At 43.9% G+C, this 20306-nt stretch overlaps 1 protein-coding gene across 1 annotated transcript in view; it reads left to right on the plus strand.

Moving 5' to 3' along the window:
- Positions 1-20306, plus strand: part of adamts3 (ADAM metallopeptidase with thrombospondin type 1 motif, 3) — a 109579-nt gene that overhangs the window by 56322 nt on the left and 32951 nt on the right. The window contains exons 6-10 of the mRNA XM_028413576.1: positions 1025-1108; positions 2344-2500; positions 13016-13121; positions 16466-16609; positions 19046-19178. Coding sequence (XP_028269377.1) covers positions 1025-1108; positions 2344-2500; positions 13016-13121; positions 16466-16609; positions 19046-19178 — 624 coding nt within the window. The remainder of the gene's footprint in view (positions 1-1024; positions 1109-2343; positions 2501-13015; positions 13122-16465; positions 16610-19045; positions 19179-20306) is intronic.

Here is a 20306-nt window from a genome sequence, read left to right on the forward strand (position 1 = left end):
GCTTTCTTGGTGCATGGGAGAGTGCCGTTTTATTTATTTAATTTTACACTGAATGCATCGCACAACACAGTTGATGCATTCAGGGACAAACTCTCTGTGACGTTTTCCAGTGATGGTCCTTGCTTTGTATCGTTCTATATTTAACTTTCTAACCAATCAATGACATTTTTTACTCCTCTATTCATGTCATTTTTAATTCACACACTTCAGAGCGCCTCACAGATTCTTCATTCATACTTCACTACATCACTGCCTCATTCATGTGCTGTCTTATAACGTCTAATTATCCTTTGGCATGTATCTGTGGCGGCCTCCACAGTCTCACGCTTCTCACTGCTACTTAAAGAAATATAGTATAATATAATCTAAGAAAGAAATATAATATAGATAAATAGATTTATACATTTAAAGAGAATTTTTATCTCTCCTGCATAAAAACACACAACAGACCTGCCATACGGTTGATAATTGCACTGACTCAAAGTTTAAAGGTTTATTTTTCTTTAGGCAGATAGAAAAAAGGAGTCTGACTTCCTGTGGAGAGTCAGGCTCCCTCCCGTCATCTCTCTTCCCCCTCTGAATACTAAACACAGCCTCCATCACCGGCGCCTGCCTCGGTCTCTGTGCATTCTTAGCGTCCCCTAACATCTTCCGTACACTTGTCTTCCTCACACACACACGTCTGAAGCCGTCTTATTTAATTGAATGCTTGTGGATGCACAAACCTTCATTTAGATTCTGATTTGGACTTCTTTCAAAATGGCAGACCTATCTCGGAAAGAACAAAACCACCATGATAGGACACCCCCCCCTCACTGTGTTTACTGGCTCTCAGAATGCTCAGAAAAATAGTGGTTGCATGTCTGTGATTACAGTCATTCAGGAGCGAATTGTGAACGGTGGTTTGTGTCCCTCACTCTGCTTCTTTGATGAGTGAAAAGAAAAGCCCAGATTTAACAACAAAGGAGGTGGAACATGTGTTGATTTCCTTACACTGATAACGTCCTCCCTCCCCCTTTCTTAGGTGAATGAGATTTACCATGACGAGTCTCTGGGAGTCCACATCAATGTGGTGCTGGTGCGGATGATCATGCTGGGATATGCCAAGGTGAGCATCAAAGTCCTTTTCTCTTGATTTCTGAGTTTTGTTTTTTTTGAAATGCAGAAAAATTACAACAGGAGAGTGTTTGCCCCCCCACTGATCCACATGATGTCTCTGTGGGACAGACACACAAATGTCCCTGTGATGCGACTTTGATCACATCCCAAACATGTTTTTTTTTTCACACACACGCACTTTGCTGAGAAATTAGAATGTAGCTGTAGAATGTAGTGTAGCTGAGACAAAAATAAGTTGAAGATTATTGACATTCGGCACAATAATTCATTACAAAAAAAGACAACTTCTGTATTTATTCGTGCAACAATTCAGTAAATCACAAATGCTATGATCCTAACACCCGTCATGTGAGTTCATTAAACACTCTCCCACTGTTTACGGGCACTCACACAAGCAGGGTCAACACCCAGCTGTCATTCAAAGCCATCACACTGTTAGTAAAACAATAAGAGAGTTCTTGTTTTCATACATTACATTTGATGGTCCACATATTCCCCAGGACAGCATGTAGGTGTTTCTGCAGATGGGCCGCTGGAATGTTCCTCGCCTCCCTCATCATGCTCAGACACCATGTCCAGCAATTTGTTGTGATTGTTGTGGGTAAACACAGCCTCTGACCCCGAGTAACATCAAGCCGCCATTGCAGGCTGATGTTACTCGAGTCCCAAAAAGTATCTCAGTCGGATAAACTCCAACAGTTTCTGAGCACAGAGGCGAAATAAGAAGCTGCCTGTTTTCAGAGCTTGTCCGTTTAAACCCTCTCATGCTGTCATCCTTTAGGTGCAGAAACCACAATTAAATCGATTTCACTCACATTTACTTTCCATGCATCATTCACTTTTTACTCTCCTGCTGGTGTTTCAACTCAAAATATGTGTATAATTCTTCAGAGAGGTATTTATGTCCATGGGCATGCTCCTGGCACATCTGTCACCGTTAATAATGGAGTAAGGATGCTAAATGGGGAGAGAAATGTATGCAGATTGCAGAGGTCAGGTGTAAAGTAATGGGCAATCTGTGATCTATGTTAGGCATGATGATGTATGTGATTTTAGGAATGAAACTATTTCCATCAAGCCACAGACTCTACTGTGTGTTCAATTTGAATACATTTCATACCTGTCCTGAAACAGAGCTTATGAGTTCATTTGCAAGGTTCAGTGGTATTTCTCTCTCTCCCTCTCTCTCTCTCTCCCCCTCTCTCTCTCTCTCTCTCCTCTCAGTCCATCAGCCTCATTGAAAGAGGCAACCCATCACGGAGTCTAGAGAACGTGTGCCGCTGGGCCTTTGTGCAGCAGAAAGGCGACCCTGATCACGCCGAACATCACGACCACGCAATTTTCCTCACTCGCCAAGGCTTCGGCCCCACAGGGATGCAGGGTAAGGCCGCCTGAGGGACACACGTGCTCTGCTGCCTGCAGCATTTTCAGCTGCAATGAGTGGCTGATGTGAAGACAGTTACAGGAGTTCACTTTAAAAAACAATGCACCACAACCATCCTGTCCTGAAAAATGCTACAGTAAATAATCAGTAGAAGATCACGACTTGATGTCACAAGCTGAATCTCCTGTCACAGTCACAGCTCATGTGGATCCTGTCATTATTTACCCTGATCGCATTTAAATGGAGCAGTAACAGCACTCTGTGGGCTCAGGTGATTGAGATAAGGGCACAGGGACCGAACAGCCCCAATAAAAACGGCTCCTCATCACCTTGATCATGTACAATCAGCACGGCTGTTTCTCCACCCCGAAGCCCTTTGCTGCCTCATATTTGGCACCTCTCCTTAATTTCTTTTGCTGCAGACGCTGGCTTGAAAGACTGTAGCCTCAAAGCAATTTGCACTGTCTGCTAGATATCGACTGATGGGCTCCACTTTTTATTTTCAGCCAAACTGAGCAGCTAACTGCAGCAAACCAGCAGCTCTAAAGACCTGTTCAACTTGATTTGTGCCTTTTTGTCATACCTCTCTTTCAGCATTATATTCTACCTGGAGGCTAACGTGTTGTTTTGCAAATTGGCTAATGAATTGATGCATGCTGATCATACTGATGCTGTGGTTGACAAATGGAAATGTTCACTGATGTAGGGACAGAGTGACTGAGTTCCGAAAGTTTCCTTGTTTCTGCTTGTCAAAGTTCTGATCTGGACATAATTTGAAAACTAATGCTAAAACATGCATCTCATCTGCACACCAAAGGGGGGTAAATGCTCCAAACTGTGTTGATGAGTCCGACTTATTTGAATCATATTTGTTTAGATTTCAGAAACGAAAGCTTCAATATTGCCGCGGTAAAATGGTGCAATCAGCCGATGCAGTTACTGTGGATGAAAAGCTGCATCGACTGATTGCCGGCATCAAAGTAATTACAATTCATTACTGCGTTTCACAGCAATCCATCAAATTGTTGTAGAGTTATGTCTTTGAAGAAAAACACGATGGACTGACGCAAACGGACCCATCATATATACCCTATACATATAGTAGTTTATATAGTGTGTGTGCTGAAGATAAACAAACACTTTCCACTGCAAACAGCAGACATCTACACCCTCCACCTACAACATGACAGACCTTCAAGTCAGCTGTCTTCGATGGTCAGCAGATAGTTAAAAGGTGGATGCTGAAAGTCCAAAGGAAGAGGTGGAGGGGTGAATGCTGGTTGTATGCTCCAGATTTGAATCCAGGGAGCTGGGCTTCATGTCTTCCTCTGGCACGGTTGAGGTCTTTAATTCAAGGCAGTCTCCTTCACAGAGGCTGCACATGAATAAACCATAGACCACTGTAGTCGACTTCAGCAGCTCTGGAAGGTGTGTGTCGATAGAAGGTTGGGTGCGCTCCTGTTTTGTAGGCCTGTCGGTTGCAGTCTCATCAGCATCTGCAGCATCCAGAGAGGAGCATTATGCAGCCTCCTTATGAACACCGATTTAAGTGCTTCATGGTCAGACTCCATTACTTCCATACAGATATTGTCCTTACACCGATATGTGACTTTTCCACAGAGGACCCTGAGCGATGTGCCACATTCGCATCATGCTTCATTACAGCTCGCGCTCGTTTGCAGAGTGTGTCCACTGAAATTTCAGTTTTATTTACATTAAGAAAAAAAAAAACAACCAAAGGGGCACGGCTGTCGCTGTCATGCTTCTCAATGTCGAGCAACATTTCACACAGGACTGAAAAACAAGACTGCGTCAGGGAGTGTCGCTGTCATGTGGTTTGACATTTGTGTCATTTACTGCTCAGTCTGCAGCGCCATGTGTCAGTTTTTGTGTCACCATTGTTCTGATCTGTGTTCAGCCTCAAGTTAATAATGCTCCTTACTGACTGTCAGAAGGCTGTCTCAACCATGCTGTGCGTTGTCTGTACACAAACACATCCCTCATCCCCCGAGTGGTGCGTCTCTGCCAAACGTCCCGAGTCAATGTGACAGCAGAGGGAAGCCTCATGAATTATGTCTCGAATAGTGTGATGCTAAAGTTCTACAGACATGTGTGATGTTATCGTCATGCACAAGGGACAGTGTTACCCTTGAGATCATGGAAGGTCAGTGCATCTATTTTTGATTGCTTTATTTTAACTGGTGACCAGAGTGACGGTCGTTCCTCTGTCCTTGCTGGCTCGTTTTGATTTTTTTATTCCTTTACTGGTAAAGGCAATTTTCTTAGTGGGTCATTTGGAAAAAGAACCATGTGCTCCACCTCCGGGCTGTTATGCAGGGGTAAGCAGCAAGACTTTTAAGTCCTCCACCATGGATCAGACTTTTTATTGCTTCACCTCCTACTGATACATAATCAAACTGTGACTGGAGGATGTTGGAGGTCCTGGAACTCTCTCCTCAAACCATTCCTGCAGAGCCAAAGAAAACCACATGAAGGAGCGGTCATTACACTCATCACTACAGGCAGGTGTAGCTGCTTTATAATAAATTAAAGGCAGTTTGTGCTGTGCCGCTAGTGTCGCTAAAACTGAGAGCAGTTTGTTTTTGGATGCTATATAAAAAAAAGTGATGGTACAGCTATAGGTGTGATGTGCAGTCCTTCGATCGGTCCTCACCAGGTTCCTATTATTATTAGTTTTTATCGGAAACTTCAGGTGTTGCTTGCTGCTTTTACACGGTAACACTGCTGCCTTTGAAATAACAGCTCTAGCCGGAGTCCCTGAACTTCTGAGATGACAGGTTATTAAAAGTTTGGTCCAATAAAACCAGCCGCCCGCGAGTCATGACACGCCGGGTAGCATCAACAAAACAACAAGGAGTGTTTTCTTTGTAAAATAAGCTGCGTAATACCAAAGGTTACATGGCTAGCATTACGTGGAGATATATTAATGTCAAGACGGCATCTCCAGCCTGAATGGTCCTTCCAGTATGCTCAGACAGAGTGGATGTATGGATGCTGGAAATTAAACGCCCTTCCATCTGGCAACATAAGAAACCACGTCGGATGGTCTGTGCAGGGTAAGGTCAGACCCAGAGGGTCATTTTTGTCCTGCTGTGGTGACTCTGTCACAGCGTGGATACACTGTATGTGTTTGTTGTTGTATAGGGGAATTAATTAACACTAAGCCAAGTGGCTGTAGCAGAGAGAATTAACTGGTAGCTGGTGTCATCGGGGGGCTCTGTGAACTCTGACTTCTGCTTTCTGGATGGATATAAACAGAAATTAAACCATCAGAAGGCCGTCACTCATCATCCGGCACGGCTCTGACACTTCCCCCCCTTCTCCCGTTTCGTGCTTTCTCTCTTTCATCCTTCACTACCCTGCTGTCTGATGGGCTCAAATTGGTTAAGCATCCACCATTGTTGACATCCAGCAACCAGTCATTCATGAACCGTGACAGTCCTACTAAGCAGGAACAGCCGCTGCCGCTCACACATCAGCTTCTGTGGTGTCACACTGTCTGAAAACTGACAGATTATATAAACTGTGGACACATTATGTAATTGAGGCGCCCAGAGGCAGACTTATTTTCATATGCGTGACCCCCCCACCCCCCACCCTGCCAGGCGTGTGGCAGAGGCTTGTGGTGGCATCACTGATACTATTTATAAAGTTAAAGCAAGGTCATTATCACACTGACATTAGGAAGCTGGATGTATTTTTATTCTCATATTTCTCTTTTGGAAAACAGACACTAAACAGTTTGTTTATGTATGCAGTTCAACTGAGATATAATATTAAATATAAGAAGATATTTTCATTAAAATCTGCCCAATGGTGCCAATGTTGACCGTGCAACAACCCAGAGATCTGTTTTTAACACTCTGTGATGCGTCAACCACAGATATCCTGGCGTGCGATCAGTTAACCCCAGGTGGGTCATGTTTAAGCTTGTGACACCACCATAGTTTTCTAAAGAGCCGTGTTGAGTCTGTGTGGGAGGCTCCAACCGTCACCATGGCGGCAGCACCCCACATACAAGGAAACATGGTGGAGCAAGAAGTCAAGAGTCTGGGTCCTCAACCACCTGTCATTAAAAGTAGCCATTAATTAATTTATTATGTAAAATTTTAAATTCCTCCATCTAGCCTGTTAACGTCTTTGTTTTTAATGTAAAGTTAGACATGTTAACATGGAGGTCTGGTGATTGACAAAGGGGGGAACTGTGAAGCGAAGCTATGGGGCAACCAGAGGGATCGTCTGGCAGCAGTTATTTATATTTATGTCTATGGCAGCCCTTCGAACCGTCTGCAGGAGAGTTGTGAAATCTGGCACATTGATTCAGATCAGTACCATGATTAGTTTCACATTTCACATGATGTGTTCGCGTTAGAAACTGAATTCCAGTTTCTCATCATACTCTTCATAGTCCCATTGATGATTCTTCCCGACTTCTCATGTCAGCGTAATGATTTGGAAACCGAAACTAATGTATCACAGGCCACATATTTTGCCTGATTGTCATGAAACTTTGCACAGATGATCTTCAGACCATTGCTGATAAAACTTATCACATGAATTGTTTGTCTGCCAAAGCGTTCAGCCATCACAGCCAATCAAATTGTATTGCAACGCCAACCAACAGGAAGTGAGCTCATTTCTCTGCAACGCTTTGTTGTATCATAACCAAAGTTGGCTGACCACTTCCCAACGGGTCACAACAAATTTGGTGAAGTTTTGCCACTAGAGGGCGATGCAATTGTGTTGTTAATCCTTGGAGTGCTAAACTTCAACTAGACCGTGTTACTGCAGTTACTTCAGCGTCCTTTCCTTTGCAGCTTTGCCACCTCATTGCTGCTTGCAGCTGTATTTTTATTGATGTTATTCTCATGGTGATGGTTTGAAGTGTGAAGTGCCTCAGTGACTGAACTCCACCCGATGCCTCTGCACACCTAATTAGCAATCAGCACAGGCCTGCACACTGCGCCGTGCTGTACTTTCCATAGAGACAAAACCTTTTATCCTCGTCGTCTTCACTTCATAATCGATTGCGGAGGACTGCGTAAAAAAAAAACGAAAAGGTTCCATTTGGTGTATTTTCTTCCCACTAGGCCTGGCATGAATAGATCACTGTGTGTTTTTGTATTTTGATGTGCAGCAAGCAATGTCTTTATTTCACTCAGAGCACAGGAGAATTGAAGCATGAGTGACAGCTGGAACATCAGATGCTGCTCTTTACAAAGGACATGTGAACCTGTGTTTTAGCGATCCCGTCGCCGTGGGGGACGCTCCGAGTTTTGTTTTTCCTTCCAACCCCTCTCAGCATGCATGTAGTCATTCACACTATAGCTGTCAACTTCTGTCATGTTCAAAGATTCAAAGAGATTTACTTGTCACGTGCACAGTATAGACAGCGAGGTCATCTGAGCAATGAAATGCTCAAAACCAGGCAGGCAGGCAACACAAGTAATCTTAAGTACTAATACACAAGGAGAAACAAAAGGCCTAAATGAATACATTCACAAAATCTCAAAAATGATGCACCATGAAAATACTGTTCAGCAGAAGTGACAATAAATATATATATATATATACATGTGCAAATGAAAGGAAGAACTACTGGATAAGTAGTCTAATGGCTGAGGGGAAGAAACCATTTTTGACTGAGAGCAGATGTTCCGGTAGCGTCTACCAGACGGCAGCAGTGAAAGGAGTCAGTGGCTGGGATGAATGGGGTCTCCAATGATTTTCTGAGCCTTCCTGAGGCAGCGTGTGTTGAAGATGTTGTGTTTAATAGATTTGTTTCTGGTTCAGATGAACATCATCATAGTATTGTTTTTTGTTTCGTTAGTTCACCTCAAAGTCCAACCACAGTGGGCTTTGTCCAAACTTACCACAGAGTGACCTAGATATCTAAGTTTGGAAGTTGAAGCCTCTGCAGGGAGGCTGGTCTCTCCCTCGGTCATACAAAAGGAGCAGGGTGTGGAGTCAGTGTTCCTCCATGTTCAGGGTTCAGGTGAAGATGTCCCATGAACACCAGATCAGGTGTTCTGTGTATGTAGAACTGAGAGGAGGCCCTGGGGCAGACCCAGGACATGCTGGCAGGATTACAACCCTTGGCTGGTGTGAGGATGCCTCAGTGATCCTCCCACAGGAGCTGCGTGTTCCCAGGGAGGAAATGGATTTATGTTTGTGGGAGGCTCCCATGCTGTTATTGTCTGAGTCCAGCTAACCACCAGTTAATCCAAATATGGGAACAGAGGGAGGGGATGCGTGGAGCTGAGGTGCTGAGTTGTTACCTGCTTGTCACCAGAAGTTTAGAATTCATATTTCTCCTACACACACACACACACACACACACACACCATGCTCTCCTGTTTTTTACGCTACTCTTTTAAAGTGGGGACAGTGGCTCTTTTAATGAGTGTGTCTTTGTTTCACTTCTCAGAGAATAAAAGCAGAAACAGAGGGGGTGCAGTTCATTCAATTTACAGATGAAAGAATAGGTGTGAATTCCAATTATAGTGCTGTTTGCCATCAGCGCAGAGCCAAAAACCTTTTGGGAAAATAAATCACATATGGTAACTCCCATACTGAGGCCCTTCAGTTTCCTTTGATGCCATTAAGGAGTAAAAGATGTGATTGGTTTCATGGCTTCCTGCAGGACTGCAGTTGTCGGTGCTGTCAGGGGAAAATTTCTGACAATCGCCTCTCTGCTGTCTCTGCTGCCATTGTTAGATTTTGATGAGCACGGCGCCATGCTGTCATTAACCTTTCCTGTTTGACTGTGACATGTTTTGAAATGGAATCATTTTCAGAGGCCAAAATAAACAAAGCGACTGGCCGGATTTCACACAGCTTACACCCTATAAGTGGCTGATAGGTTGATGGTGAAACACCAAAAGAACAAACAAAATCCATTCCCCCTGTCGTGTGAGGTTAGCTCCTTTTTGTAGGATTTATAGAAACTGAGTGCAGGTGTATTTGTCTTTATTTGGTCTTCTATCTTGTTTTTTTTTTCACTGCAGCCAGGCGTAGATGACCTGAACCTTTCCCGACTGAACCTTTGTTGCAGAAGGACTTCTGATTAAACAGTAAAAGCAGGGAGAAAACGTTGTGCCTTCGGTTTTCTGACCTTTTCAGGACACATTTGCACGGGGCCTTTGTTTGTTTCTGACCCTGCTGGAGATAAAGGTTGATTCCTCTCCATCTCCTTCAATATCTTCGTAATCCCTGAGATCAACCCAGGCTTTCAGATCTGTACATTGGTGGAAAAGCTCAGGACACCTAATTAAATATAAACAAAGTGAGCGATGGGATAAGTCAGCGCTGATTCTGTATGAGTTCTTATACTGATGAAGAGCGAGGGGATTGTTTCACTTTGAGCATATTTCATCTTTTTTTTTCTTCTAAATCCTACTGGTCCTCTGAAATCTGTATTTTTAACATGTCACTTCCTCAGTCGGCTGTTTGGGCTCCTTTTTTTTGCAGTATGAGTCTACAGCTTGGCAGGAATGTGCCAGACTTCAAGCTTTGTGCTTCAGCCACAGCTGTCCAGGACCAGTTAGAGTTCTGTCAGGAAGTCCTGGCACGTCTGTGTGATTTTTAGATGCAACAAAGAATTCTCTGGCTTTTATGTGCATATACCGACATGTTGCTGTTGCAGTAGTTGCTGGCTTTCAAGGATTCTCAGCAGCTTGTTGTGTTTCCCCTTCTGGCAGTTATTGAAGTTAACTTGTAATAGATAGGGACTGCTGGGTACACCTGTGTATCTGTTCCTAACACACCGTTTCCTATGGCAACATCCCATTTGGTCTTATGTAACAGACTCTGTAGGCCTTGTGGTGGATGGCTCCTGAAACATCCTGGTTCATTTCAGTTCTGCATCCTCTGAAGGACGCAGATGTTTGTACCAATTTCCTGGAGATGTTCATCAGATCCTGTAATCTGAATTTTGGCAGCTGGACTGCAACATTTTGACACCTTTCTAATTCTCAGGGTAATGAAGCCGCTGGGAATACATGTCACACATGAAGGGTCAATTATGCTTCTGTGAGTGTTTGTTTCCCTCCTGGATGCCACAGAACGAGGCCATTTATGCTTTTACCTTGTTCCATTTAAATTAGTTTTGTTTTAGCTTGTCGGTATGAATTCATTAATAAATCTGTCCACACACTGTGCTCAGGCTTTTAAAATGAACAGATACAGGTGAATGCAGGCTGGAAGGGGTCTGGTTTGGGGTCACGGGATTGTTGATGATGCGGTCCTGCTGGCCTCATTCAGCCGACCACTGGAGCAGTTTGACGCCAAGTGTGAGGTGGTGGGGATGAGACTCAAAGCCTCTAACCCGGATAACATGGTCCTAAGCCAGAAAATATTTGAATGCCCTCTCAAGGCGGAGGTGGAGGAGATGGTGGAGGTGGTGAGAAGAGGGGGGGTCTAAGTTTCCCTGCCTATTCTTTTGCCCCTGCAACCTGAGCCCGGGTGGATGGATGGATGGATGGATGGATGGATGGATGGATGGATGGAAGGATGGATGGATGGATGGATGGATGGATGGATGGATGGATGGAAGGATGGATGGATGGATGGATGGATGGATGGATGGATGGATGCTTCTGCAGCTGCCTGCCCACCTCAGCTCCATCTCTTGTATTTGTAGTTGAAGGGACTGAGTCAGTGTCATTCTGTATGGTGACATTATGGGAGGTTATTTCTTACTGTCTGTGATGATCCCTGCTGATCCATGTGGCTTCTTCAGCATCATTATCTCTCCCTGGACACACGTCAGAGTGCTATTTTTAATGAAGTCCAGCCCCTCTTGAACACACACACGTCCTAAAGTCTGACAGCCAGTAATCAGGGCCTGAAGGGGGCAGAGAAAGGCTGTGCTTTGTTTTCCGTGCGGGGTGATGTCTGTTTTCTTTGATTATCTCAAATTAATATCAGGTTGATTCATAGACTTATTCATATGATCTTTTTTTCTATTAGTACACTCGTATAATTGAAAATTATATATATTATGTATAATTATCTTTTAATTTATTATAATAACCTTTTATTATAACACAGGACAACCTTAGCACAAAGATGGAGACATCCATGAATCACTTTATTTATGAGCAGTGTTAGGAAGTTACCCTGTTCTCTCTTAAATCTTAATTGCTGGCAAACCCGTCTTCCACTGTACAATAACATTATGGCCCTTATCTGCGCAGTCTGGGTGAAATGCTTTTTGAACCTCCAACACCCGAATGCGTTCTTCGTCGCCATTGTTGCCGTCTGGCTAATCACACACCAGCAGCAGCAGCAGGCAAGGCGCGAGGACAGATGACAGGAGAAGCACTCAGAAGGCTGCCGGTATGCAGGATGCATGTAATGGCAGTACATGTGATTCGTTACTCCCCAACACTGTTAGAGATATCAGTGAATATATTTCAGCGTCCGGACAGGCCATTACTAGTGGCACTGGGCCAAATGTATCTTATCAGGGTGAACCACTAATCTATGATGATGCCCTGGCAGAGCTGGGTCCACCGCATGTAAAAGAACACTGAAGGGGGCTCGTCCCTGTCAGAATAACCTGACAGAACAACACCAGGAAGTATGTGTGTATTCTCATCATGGCCCAGCTGTGAGTCACGGCTTCCACACCGTCGCTTATTATAGACAAAGCCACGTGGTGTCAGAGTCTAACATGCAGGAAGTTGTCGGATAATCATGAAGCTGATAACGAGTACAACTCTTCCCCTCCGCCTGTGCTGGATCTCCCGCTGTGTGTCCGCCTCCTACCTGTGTTTGTTTTTTTCCTGCACTCCTCATCACATGTATCATCTATTCTGATGCACACGTAACACATGGAAGCGCACACGGAGCTGTCCTACTTACAGAGAACCCACCTGAAGGCAGAGGAAGTTTGATTTGTGTTTTTATGTCTGCTTGTGTGAGATGAGGGAGGTGAGGGGAGCTTCCTTTCAGAGTTAAATAAATGATTACATTTTACATTACATTTTATAACTAATACTCTGGTATCCAAGGTAACAAGGGTGAGATGTGAGATCAATATGGAGAAGCAGCTGCTCGTCTTTGATGCACTTATTTCCTGTAAGACGACAAAAAAGGGGGTGGTGGGTGTGGGTAACAGTGGAGGCTGCGCGTAGGTGCAACACATAAATCAAGCTTTAGAAAATAAGAGTTTTGATGGAGGAACTCCTGACACATTGTGTCCCTGCTGCTAGTCTGAGTGTTGTGTTTCAGATCCTGAGTCCACATGATAGTGTGCCAAAGTGTTTTGGCAGCTCTAACATGATGTAAAGGATTGATTCAAGAGAATTTTTTTTTTCCGTCCTTCCGCCGTGTGACGTCACAAAGACCAAACATTTACTTCACACTGGATTTAGATTTTAAATTAGAGGTTTATAAGCAGCAGTAAGGGCTGAATATTTTTCAATGTCAGTGTAAGACCTAAATAAAACTGTCACAGCATTATAACCTCTGTCTTTCTTCCTTCAGGTTATGCTCCTGTGACAGGAATGTGCCACCCAGTCCGAAGCTGCACCCTCAACCATGAAGACGGCTTTTCCTCCGCCTTTGTTGTGGCTCATGAGACCGGACATGTGTAGGTTCCTCTTGTTATGCCCTTTTGCATGAGTGCTTGAAGCTTTTAAACTGGCCCAACTCCCACAGTGAAACCGTGCTGTAGAGTGAGAGAAATTATTATCTGTCCATTTAATACCACAGCTTTCTGGGGGCTTTTTTTTCAGCCTGTGATCTGAATGTCAGATGACATGAGGGACCTTTAAGCCGATTGGTTCTAAGCAATCTGACATTGAACATGGAAGTCTTAATTGAATTGCTTGTCCTGATTCCTGTAGTGTAAAGACCTGAAACACACACACACAGCACCAGAAATATCAGACAAAGTAAATACACAATAACACACTGAACAACATGTGGGATATGTTTAGATTCGTGTTGCTAAGCAAAGCCTGAAACGTCTGAACAGTCGTTATTGACTTTGTTTTGTTTGAAAAAAGTATTGAGTATTTTGATTGTCTGTTCAGCATTAAGTCTTTTTTTCTGTAAACTAAGACCCCATTCGCACTGGGGAAGTCAATCCAGCTAGAGCGGGATTCGGGCCGTGGATATATCCGGATAGTTTTTTTTCTGAGTCAAACGCGAACACGAATCCGGATATATCCAGATAGATCTCGATCCACCTCTCGGGTGTAAACAACCATCGAACTATGACAGCTTTGCCCCAAGTTTATTTTTCACAGGGCTACAAAGGAATAAACTGCTTTTTGAACCGAAAAAAAAATGAAAGAACGAGCAGCACGGGACAAAAAAATGCACGACGCATGCGCACACGGGGTCCTACACCTGAACGCAGACACATGTGTGATTGAAAATAGGTCTGAACGTATCCAGATTCTGTATCTGGTATCCGTATCTGGATTCAATCCTACTCTAGCTGGATTGACTTTCTTCGGTGTAAACGGGGCCTAACGGGTCAAGTCAAAGCTACATGCAGCTACAGTGCAGAATGTCTGTGTGCTGACCCTCTGCTGCACTCACAAATTTCAATCTCACAAACCGGATTCATGGAGAAAATTGCATTTGTGCGAGTGCTTTAAAGCTGCACCACTCTACATTTAAATGGATGTTTGAGTTCACACATTATCAGCAGCAGATAAACCCTTCTGTATTTCACTGTTTATCACCGTTTTACATGTGGTGGAAGGAAGGATATGAGCTGTTGTTATTAATTAGTAGGGCAGAGAATTCATGCAGATGGATTTGTCCTCCAGCACAGTTATACGAAATAAACAAACATGCCAACATGTTTTCTTCCTTCACTCGGCTGAGGTTTCTTCCTGTTAAAAGGGAGTTACAAGGGAGTTTTTCCTGCCTCTGTCTGCCGGTCTGTCCGGTTCAGGCCCTGGGTTTCTGAGATGATAGAGATGATTTTGATAACAGTAAAAGATGCTATATAAATAAAATCGAATTGAATGAATGAGTTGTCGTCAGAGCAAAGGCGAGCCTGCTGCCAGATACACACACTGACGGCCTAAATCAAACCTACAGGTAGAATGGATGAATAGTCTGCACAGCCAACACCATCATCTGCATCAGTGGCCGCTCTCTTAGCTCTTAGCAAGCTCTTTTTCTGCTGTTGCACCATATTCTATGAGGCAATGTGTACATCATAAGCACACATCTCAGCAGTGTGAGGGTGCTATTTCTGTCACTGCTAGATGGAGAACACAAAAGTCTGTCATGTTTTTGCTGCCTTGTAATGAATGTGTAAACCATAAATGTTTAATAGTTTTACAGCCCAGAGATGCAGCTGATTTGCACGCAGCATGAACTGCGCTGGGCACACAGGCAGAGCGGGAAGAAACCTTCAAAAGAACAGACAGTAATGAGGAAGGTTTTCTTGTCTGTCAGGCATCCACAGCCGCCAGTCCCGCCGCTGCCTGTGTACAGCTGAAAGGAGTTAAGCCCATAGATGTCGCGATTTACGAGATAAGGGATTATAATTTGTGGAGAGGCCGGTGTGTTCGAAATGGTCAACATCAACAACATCAGATAACTTCACACAGGGAGCAGTATCAGTGTGAGATAGCAGCAGTCCATCCGGCTGAAATGTCTCCCAGCGCCGCATCAGATCCTCCACAGACGCTGCTGTTGCTGTGCAGCTGACACTGAGGGCAGGTGAACCAAGGGCTTCATCTTCAGGGATCAATAGACTTCTCCAAAAAAGAAAGCAAATGCAGAAACCAGCTGTCCTAGTGCTGAGGCGTGAAGGCATGATCCTACAGGGTGGAGATAATTGTGTGAATTCAGTATATAGATAAGTAAGGGGGGAGGCTGAGACAGATGGAGAGCTGCTGAGAGATGTGAGGAGAATGATCTGTGATGCTGCTTAGATGGTGCAGTGGTACCCGTGTTTGATCACAGATATGTTTTACATCAGTCAGTGAAGGGATTTTTAAAAGTCAGCGATATTTGTCCACTTTTAAAGAAGCTCGGCGTGGTGTGGTCTTGTGGACCGTGAGATATTTTCTCACACAAGGAAACCTTCCTGTGGGACACATGTGGTTAAAATGGCAACAAAAGTCTGCAAACATGAGTGGAAGCCGTAACCTTTAACCTCACATGCAGTGTTTGCACACAAACACAAGGGGGCGCTAGTTATATTAAGTTGACTGCCATTTTTTGGTGTTTTTTTTTCGCTACTGAGGATGGGCAGGTATGTGTGTGTGTGTGTGTGTCAGCTCGATGTTAGCCAGGTTTTAGCTGTGTCTGCTATCACAGATTATTTGGATTTTTGTGAAGAAGAAGGAAAAATGGTGATTAATACTAGCATTCTGAAGCTAAACTCACATGAGAGAGAAAAACCCGGACATGAAAACAGACCAGGCAAAGGAGTCTCTTTTTGAACCGGTTCCATGTACATTACTGTTATCATTTATGGCTTAAAAGCTAAGCTAACTGTTTCAATTACGTTTTATATCAGTACATAAACACATACATTACACATGATGCTTATGACTCCTCCCTTGTTTGTGGTGCAGATGCTCCCTTCAGATTCAGTTTAAAACCAGCAGAGCCGAAGAAAACTCTCCATGTCATCAATAAAAATACGTTTTATAACATTATTTCAAGTAAAATCTATTCTTCAACTACAGATGAAGAATAAAACTAAAGCATTTTCCTGCAGTTGGCGATAGTTGTTTCGCCCATTTCTCAGAATCTGCAGACTTTCTTTAATGTTGGTGTGATGAGGCGCTTGTTGAGCAACAGATAAGAGAAAGAAACACTCTGAGCTTGAGTCTTTACTGCATCATCTGCCTCCAGTTAAATTTTTTAAAGAAGTTTTACAGAAGGAGTTGTGACCTCCTGTCAGTCATTTAGTTTGAGTTACTTACTTGTCTGTGATTTGCTCGTTTCCTTCAGGTTGGGCATGGAGCACGACGGCCAGGGGAACCGCTGCGGCGATGAGACGGCGATGGGCAGCGTGATGGCCCCTCTGGTGCAGGCGGCCTTCCATCGTTACCACTGGTCCATGTGCAGCGGGCAGGAGCTGAAGAGATACATCCAGTGAGTTCACGTTCCACAGCGCACACACAGCACATGACATGACGCAGTCGCTTCAGAATCACAAGAAGAAACACACAAATCCTGTAGTAGGTCTCCCTGGTCCTCAGAATCCTGCTGATCCTGCAGAGTTTCCATAAGTCTCTGACATCTTCTCAGTGTTTGACCTCTGCGCCACTCAAATAGGATTTTCCTAGCAGTAGAATTTGGAGATATTGTGAAATCCCCTCTCAGAGTCAGAGTAGTTTTTTTTTCTTCTTCTGAGGGTCTCAGAGCTGCTCAGATCTCCGCCTGATGACAGCACACGATTCAACAGCGAGGAGAACAGATGTTAGAGGCTTAAAGCAGACAGATTCCACCTGTCACTCTCTGTGGAGGTTCTAATCAGTGGCACCAGTGTGACGGAGCGAGGCCGCACTTCCCATGTAACTGATCTGTTATTTTATTTATTTAAGAGAATAATGACAAAATGTGTGTCACATCATGTTAGAGTACGTCACCTTCATGTGTTTCAAAGAAGATCCCCCTCAGGAATACGTATCATCACACACAATTGATGCTCAGTGACTTTTTGGTTCAAATCTAATGAAAACTACATGAACTGAGCTTTGTGATGTTAGCTTCTGCCGCGCTGTGTGACAAAGTGTTAGCGAGTGAAATATTAATGGAAATGCATCTCTATTATTCATAAGAACCACCGGCGTACAACTGTTCATCTATCTGCTCACACATTAAAGCCTGCTTAATTACTCACAAATAATTTACTGCATAAACATGAAACACACAGCAGAACAGGAGCTCTCCACCCATGTCTGCTTTATATCCGTCTGTGTTATCACATTGTGACGGCTGATCAAACATCAGGAAAATTATGTCTTTATCTGTTTTGGTTTTTTTTTATACGCTTGCGTCTGTGTTGAATGAACCGTGACGTTCCTCCATGGCCACATGTCGGAATAATCACAGGTGAGTTTGTGCTTTGCCTCCATCACGGAGACGAGGCTAGGTTGAAAAATCACCACAAAAAAGTGCATAATTTTTCCTCAATTTTTCATCCTTGAGTCCAAGTGGACATTTTTATCCAAGTTTGAATCACAATTGTTGCTGAGATATTGTGTTCACCAGTACATTTCATGGTTCAGTTCCCCTGTGATCACTCCGACTACAAACAGCAGTTGAATCCTTTGAATTGGAACATCATGTGTGCATGATGATGAGGCAGTGCGAGCCTCTGCACATACATTAATGGCCTGAACTCATTTCGCACATTGATTCTTTTCACTCAGCTGTAACAGAATCAATCCCTGACATGGAAAGTTTAGTGAAGCATGCACAGAAAAATGTGTGCAATCAATCGCCATACAGTGCGCTGGTGTGTCCCCCTCCCCTCCCCCGACTATGATAATACGATCCATTGTAGACAAAAATCAATGTCTAGCATGAAAACAGGTTTAATAATGTAGGATCATACAGGAGGGAGCTGTGTTTCTGAGGAAAAGCTCGGCTCAGGTGAAATTTAAAATCATTCCTCATGTACAAAAGTCACATATGCCGTCTGAGTCTGCGAGCAGGGTTTAGCTGTGCCCCCTCTCACCTTTTAAAAAATCAACAGCCGAGCTGGGACTTACTGCAGCTGAGCCACTTTTCACCACCTGGCTACGTGCAGCTCAGTCTGGCATCATTGAGAAAAGTTTCTCTCACAGCTTTTTGCAGCCTTAATGCCTTAATGTTTGAACTGATGTCAGACATAGATGGATTCAGTCTGCGTCTTCAGAACTGTCAGATGTGTGTTTGGTGTCATGTTGGCTGTTTACTAAGAGACTGATGAGCACACACAGTGAATACTGGACTGGCTTACAGTGTGTGCAGGAAATAGACTGTGTCTGACCATCATCATGCTTGATTTCAGCAGCGCCTGAATCTAAACTCCTAAACTCCCAGTTAATCCAAATGTAGGCAAAGATGTGGATCTGATGTGGATGGCCAGTCCTAGAAGTCAATACCCGTGCAGTCCGAGGCTGTGAACATGTTTATTTCTGCTGTAAAGTTTGATGTTTTAACACAGAGGTCCATGATGAGTGACTCAGTTTTGGAGCCAGCTTGCTTTAAGGCTTTTCATTTGAAACATCTGTGCAGGAAGTCCAATCACAGGTGAATCTAAATCATATAAAAGACAAAGTGTAGATACAAAAAGTAGATACAGGGGTGTTCATATTGTCTTTTTGGACAGTAGAGACAGTGATGGAGTGAACTGCACCTGCCGCCACCTCTGCACTTTTCACCTGTGAAAGAAGAGGAGAAAATCACAACGTGTCTGACCTGCAGGAGCTGTCAGTTAAAGTCGGCAGCTGTTCTTCGACAGCTGACAGCACAGATTGTTCTGTTTGTCTTTATTAGAATGAAAACATGTCTGACTTCAGTGTCACCTCTCCTCTCCAGCACGTACGACTGTCTCCTGGATGACCCCTTCAAACATGACTGGCCACAGCTTCCTGAACTTCCCGGCATCAACTACTCGATGGATGAGCAGTGCCGCTTTGACTTCGGAGTCGGCTACAAGATCTGCACCTCGGTGAGTACAGCCCTGGAGCTGCAGCTCGGTTAATGCTTGCACAGCGTCACAGGGATCCGTCTCTAAATCTGGCTTGGTAGCTGAAAATACTTTGTTTGCCCTCAGATCTGAGACAAATAAGTCATCCTGCGACTCAAACGTTCTGCTGCTTTCGAAATGACGGCTGAGATAAGCAGCATGGAGCAGCTCTGCACAGCTTTTTAAAAGAGCATGTGCAGGCAGACTCGTATCAGACCTCAGATTAGCAACATCTGATCTCCCTGCTTCTCTGCAGAGGGCAGGTTAATCATCGATCATTGGTACGGTTCCTCGGCACAGACAGAAAATGACCCTGATAAACACAGCGTTACTAATTTCTTTGTTTCAGCTAAAGTTTCAGCGTGAGCCCTTCTCTGGTTACTGACCTAATTAAAAGCTGAGTATCTGCAGCAGATGTGTGTGTTTGAGGACAGGGCAGAGACCTCAGGGCTGTCTGACTAAGATCTTCACTTGATGACCAAGCTCTTGATTTTAAATTAAAGCTGACATTTCTTTGAAAGCATTGTGAATTTCCGCAGACCTATAAAGGTTGAATAAACGGATTCTGAGCTTTGAGCGGCTGCTGCTCCGCCTTTCTGTCGGGTTTTTCTTGCCATTTGTTTCTTCCTCATTTCTAATTTTACTTTTTTTTCCTGTAGCACATCTGAACCTGCCAACTGTGCAGAAAATGTAATTAAAGGAGTGTTACCCACAGTGACAAACACACAGATATTTATCAGCCGAGTCTGCAGCTGTCCTCTCTGCACCTCAGATGGCAGGCGGACGCAGGTCATGTAATGCAGAAAGGTGTGAGCCGAAGCTGTTTTACACACATCTGTCAGCCAACAAAAAGTGAAGACAGACTGTGACAGCATGCACTTTAGCACTTCTAATACTCAGTGGTGGAAAGTAACTAAGTATTTGTACTTAGTTACTGTACTTAAGTACATTTTTATGTATTTCTACTTTACTTAAGTAAAAATAATAGTGCATACTTTATCCTCTGACTCCATGTTGCAGCTGTTACCTGTACTTTCTCCTCCACTACAGTTCCACAGTGTCTGTAGTTCCTTGTTCCATGTGATGAACACAGTGCTGGACTGATGTGAG

This window comes from Parambassis ranga, chromosome 9 (genome assembly GCF_900634625.1).
Source record: "Parambassis ranga chromosome 9, fParRan2.1, whole genome shotgun sequence".
Classification (NCBI taxonomy): domain Eukaryota; kingdom Metazoa; phylum Chordata; class Actinopteri; family Ambassidae; genus Parambassis; species Parambassis ranga.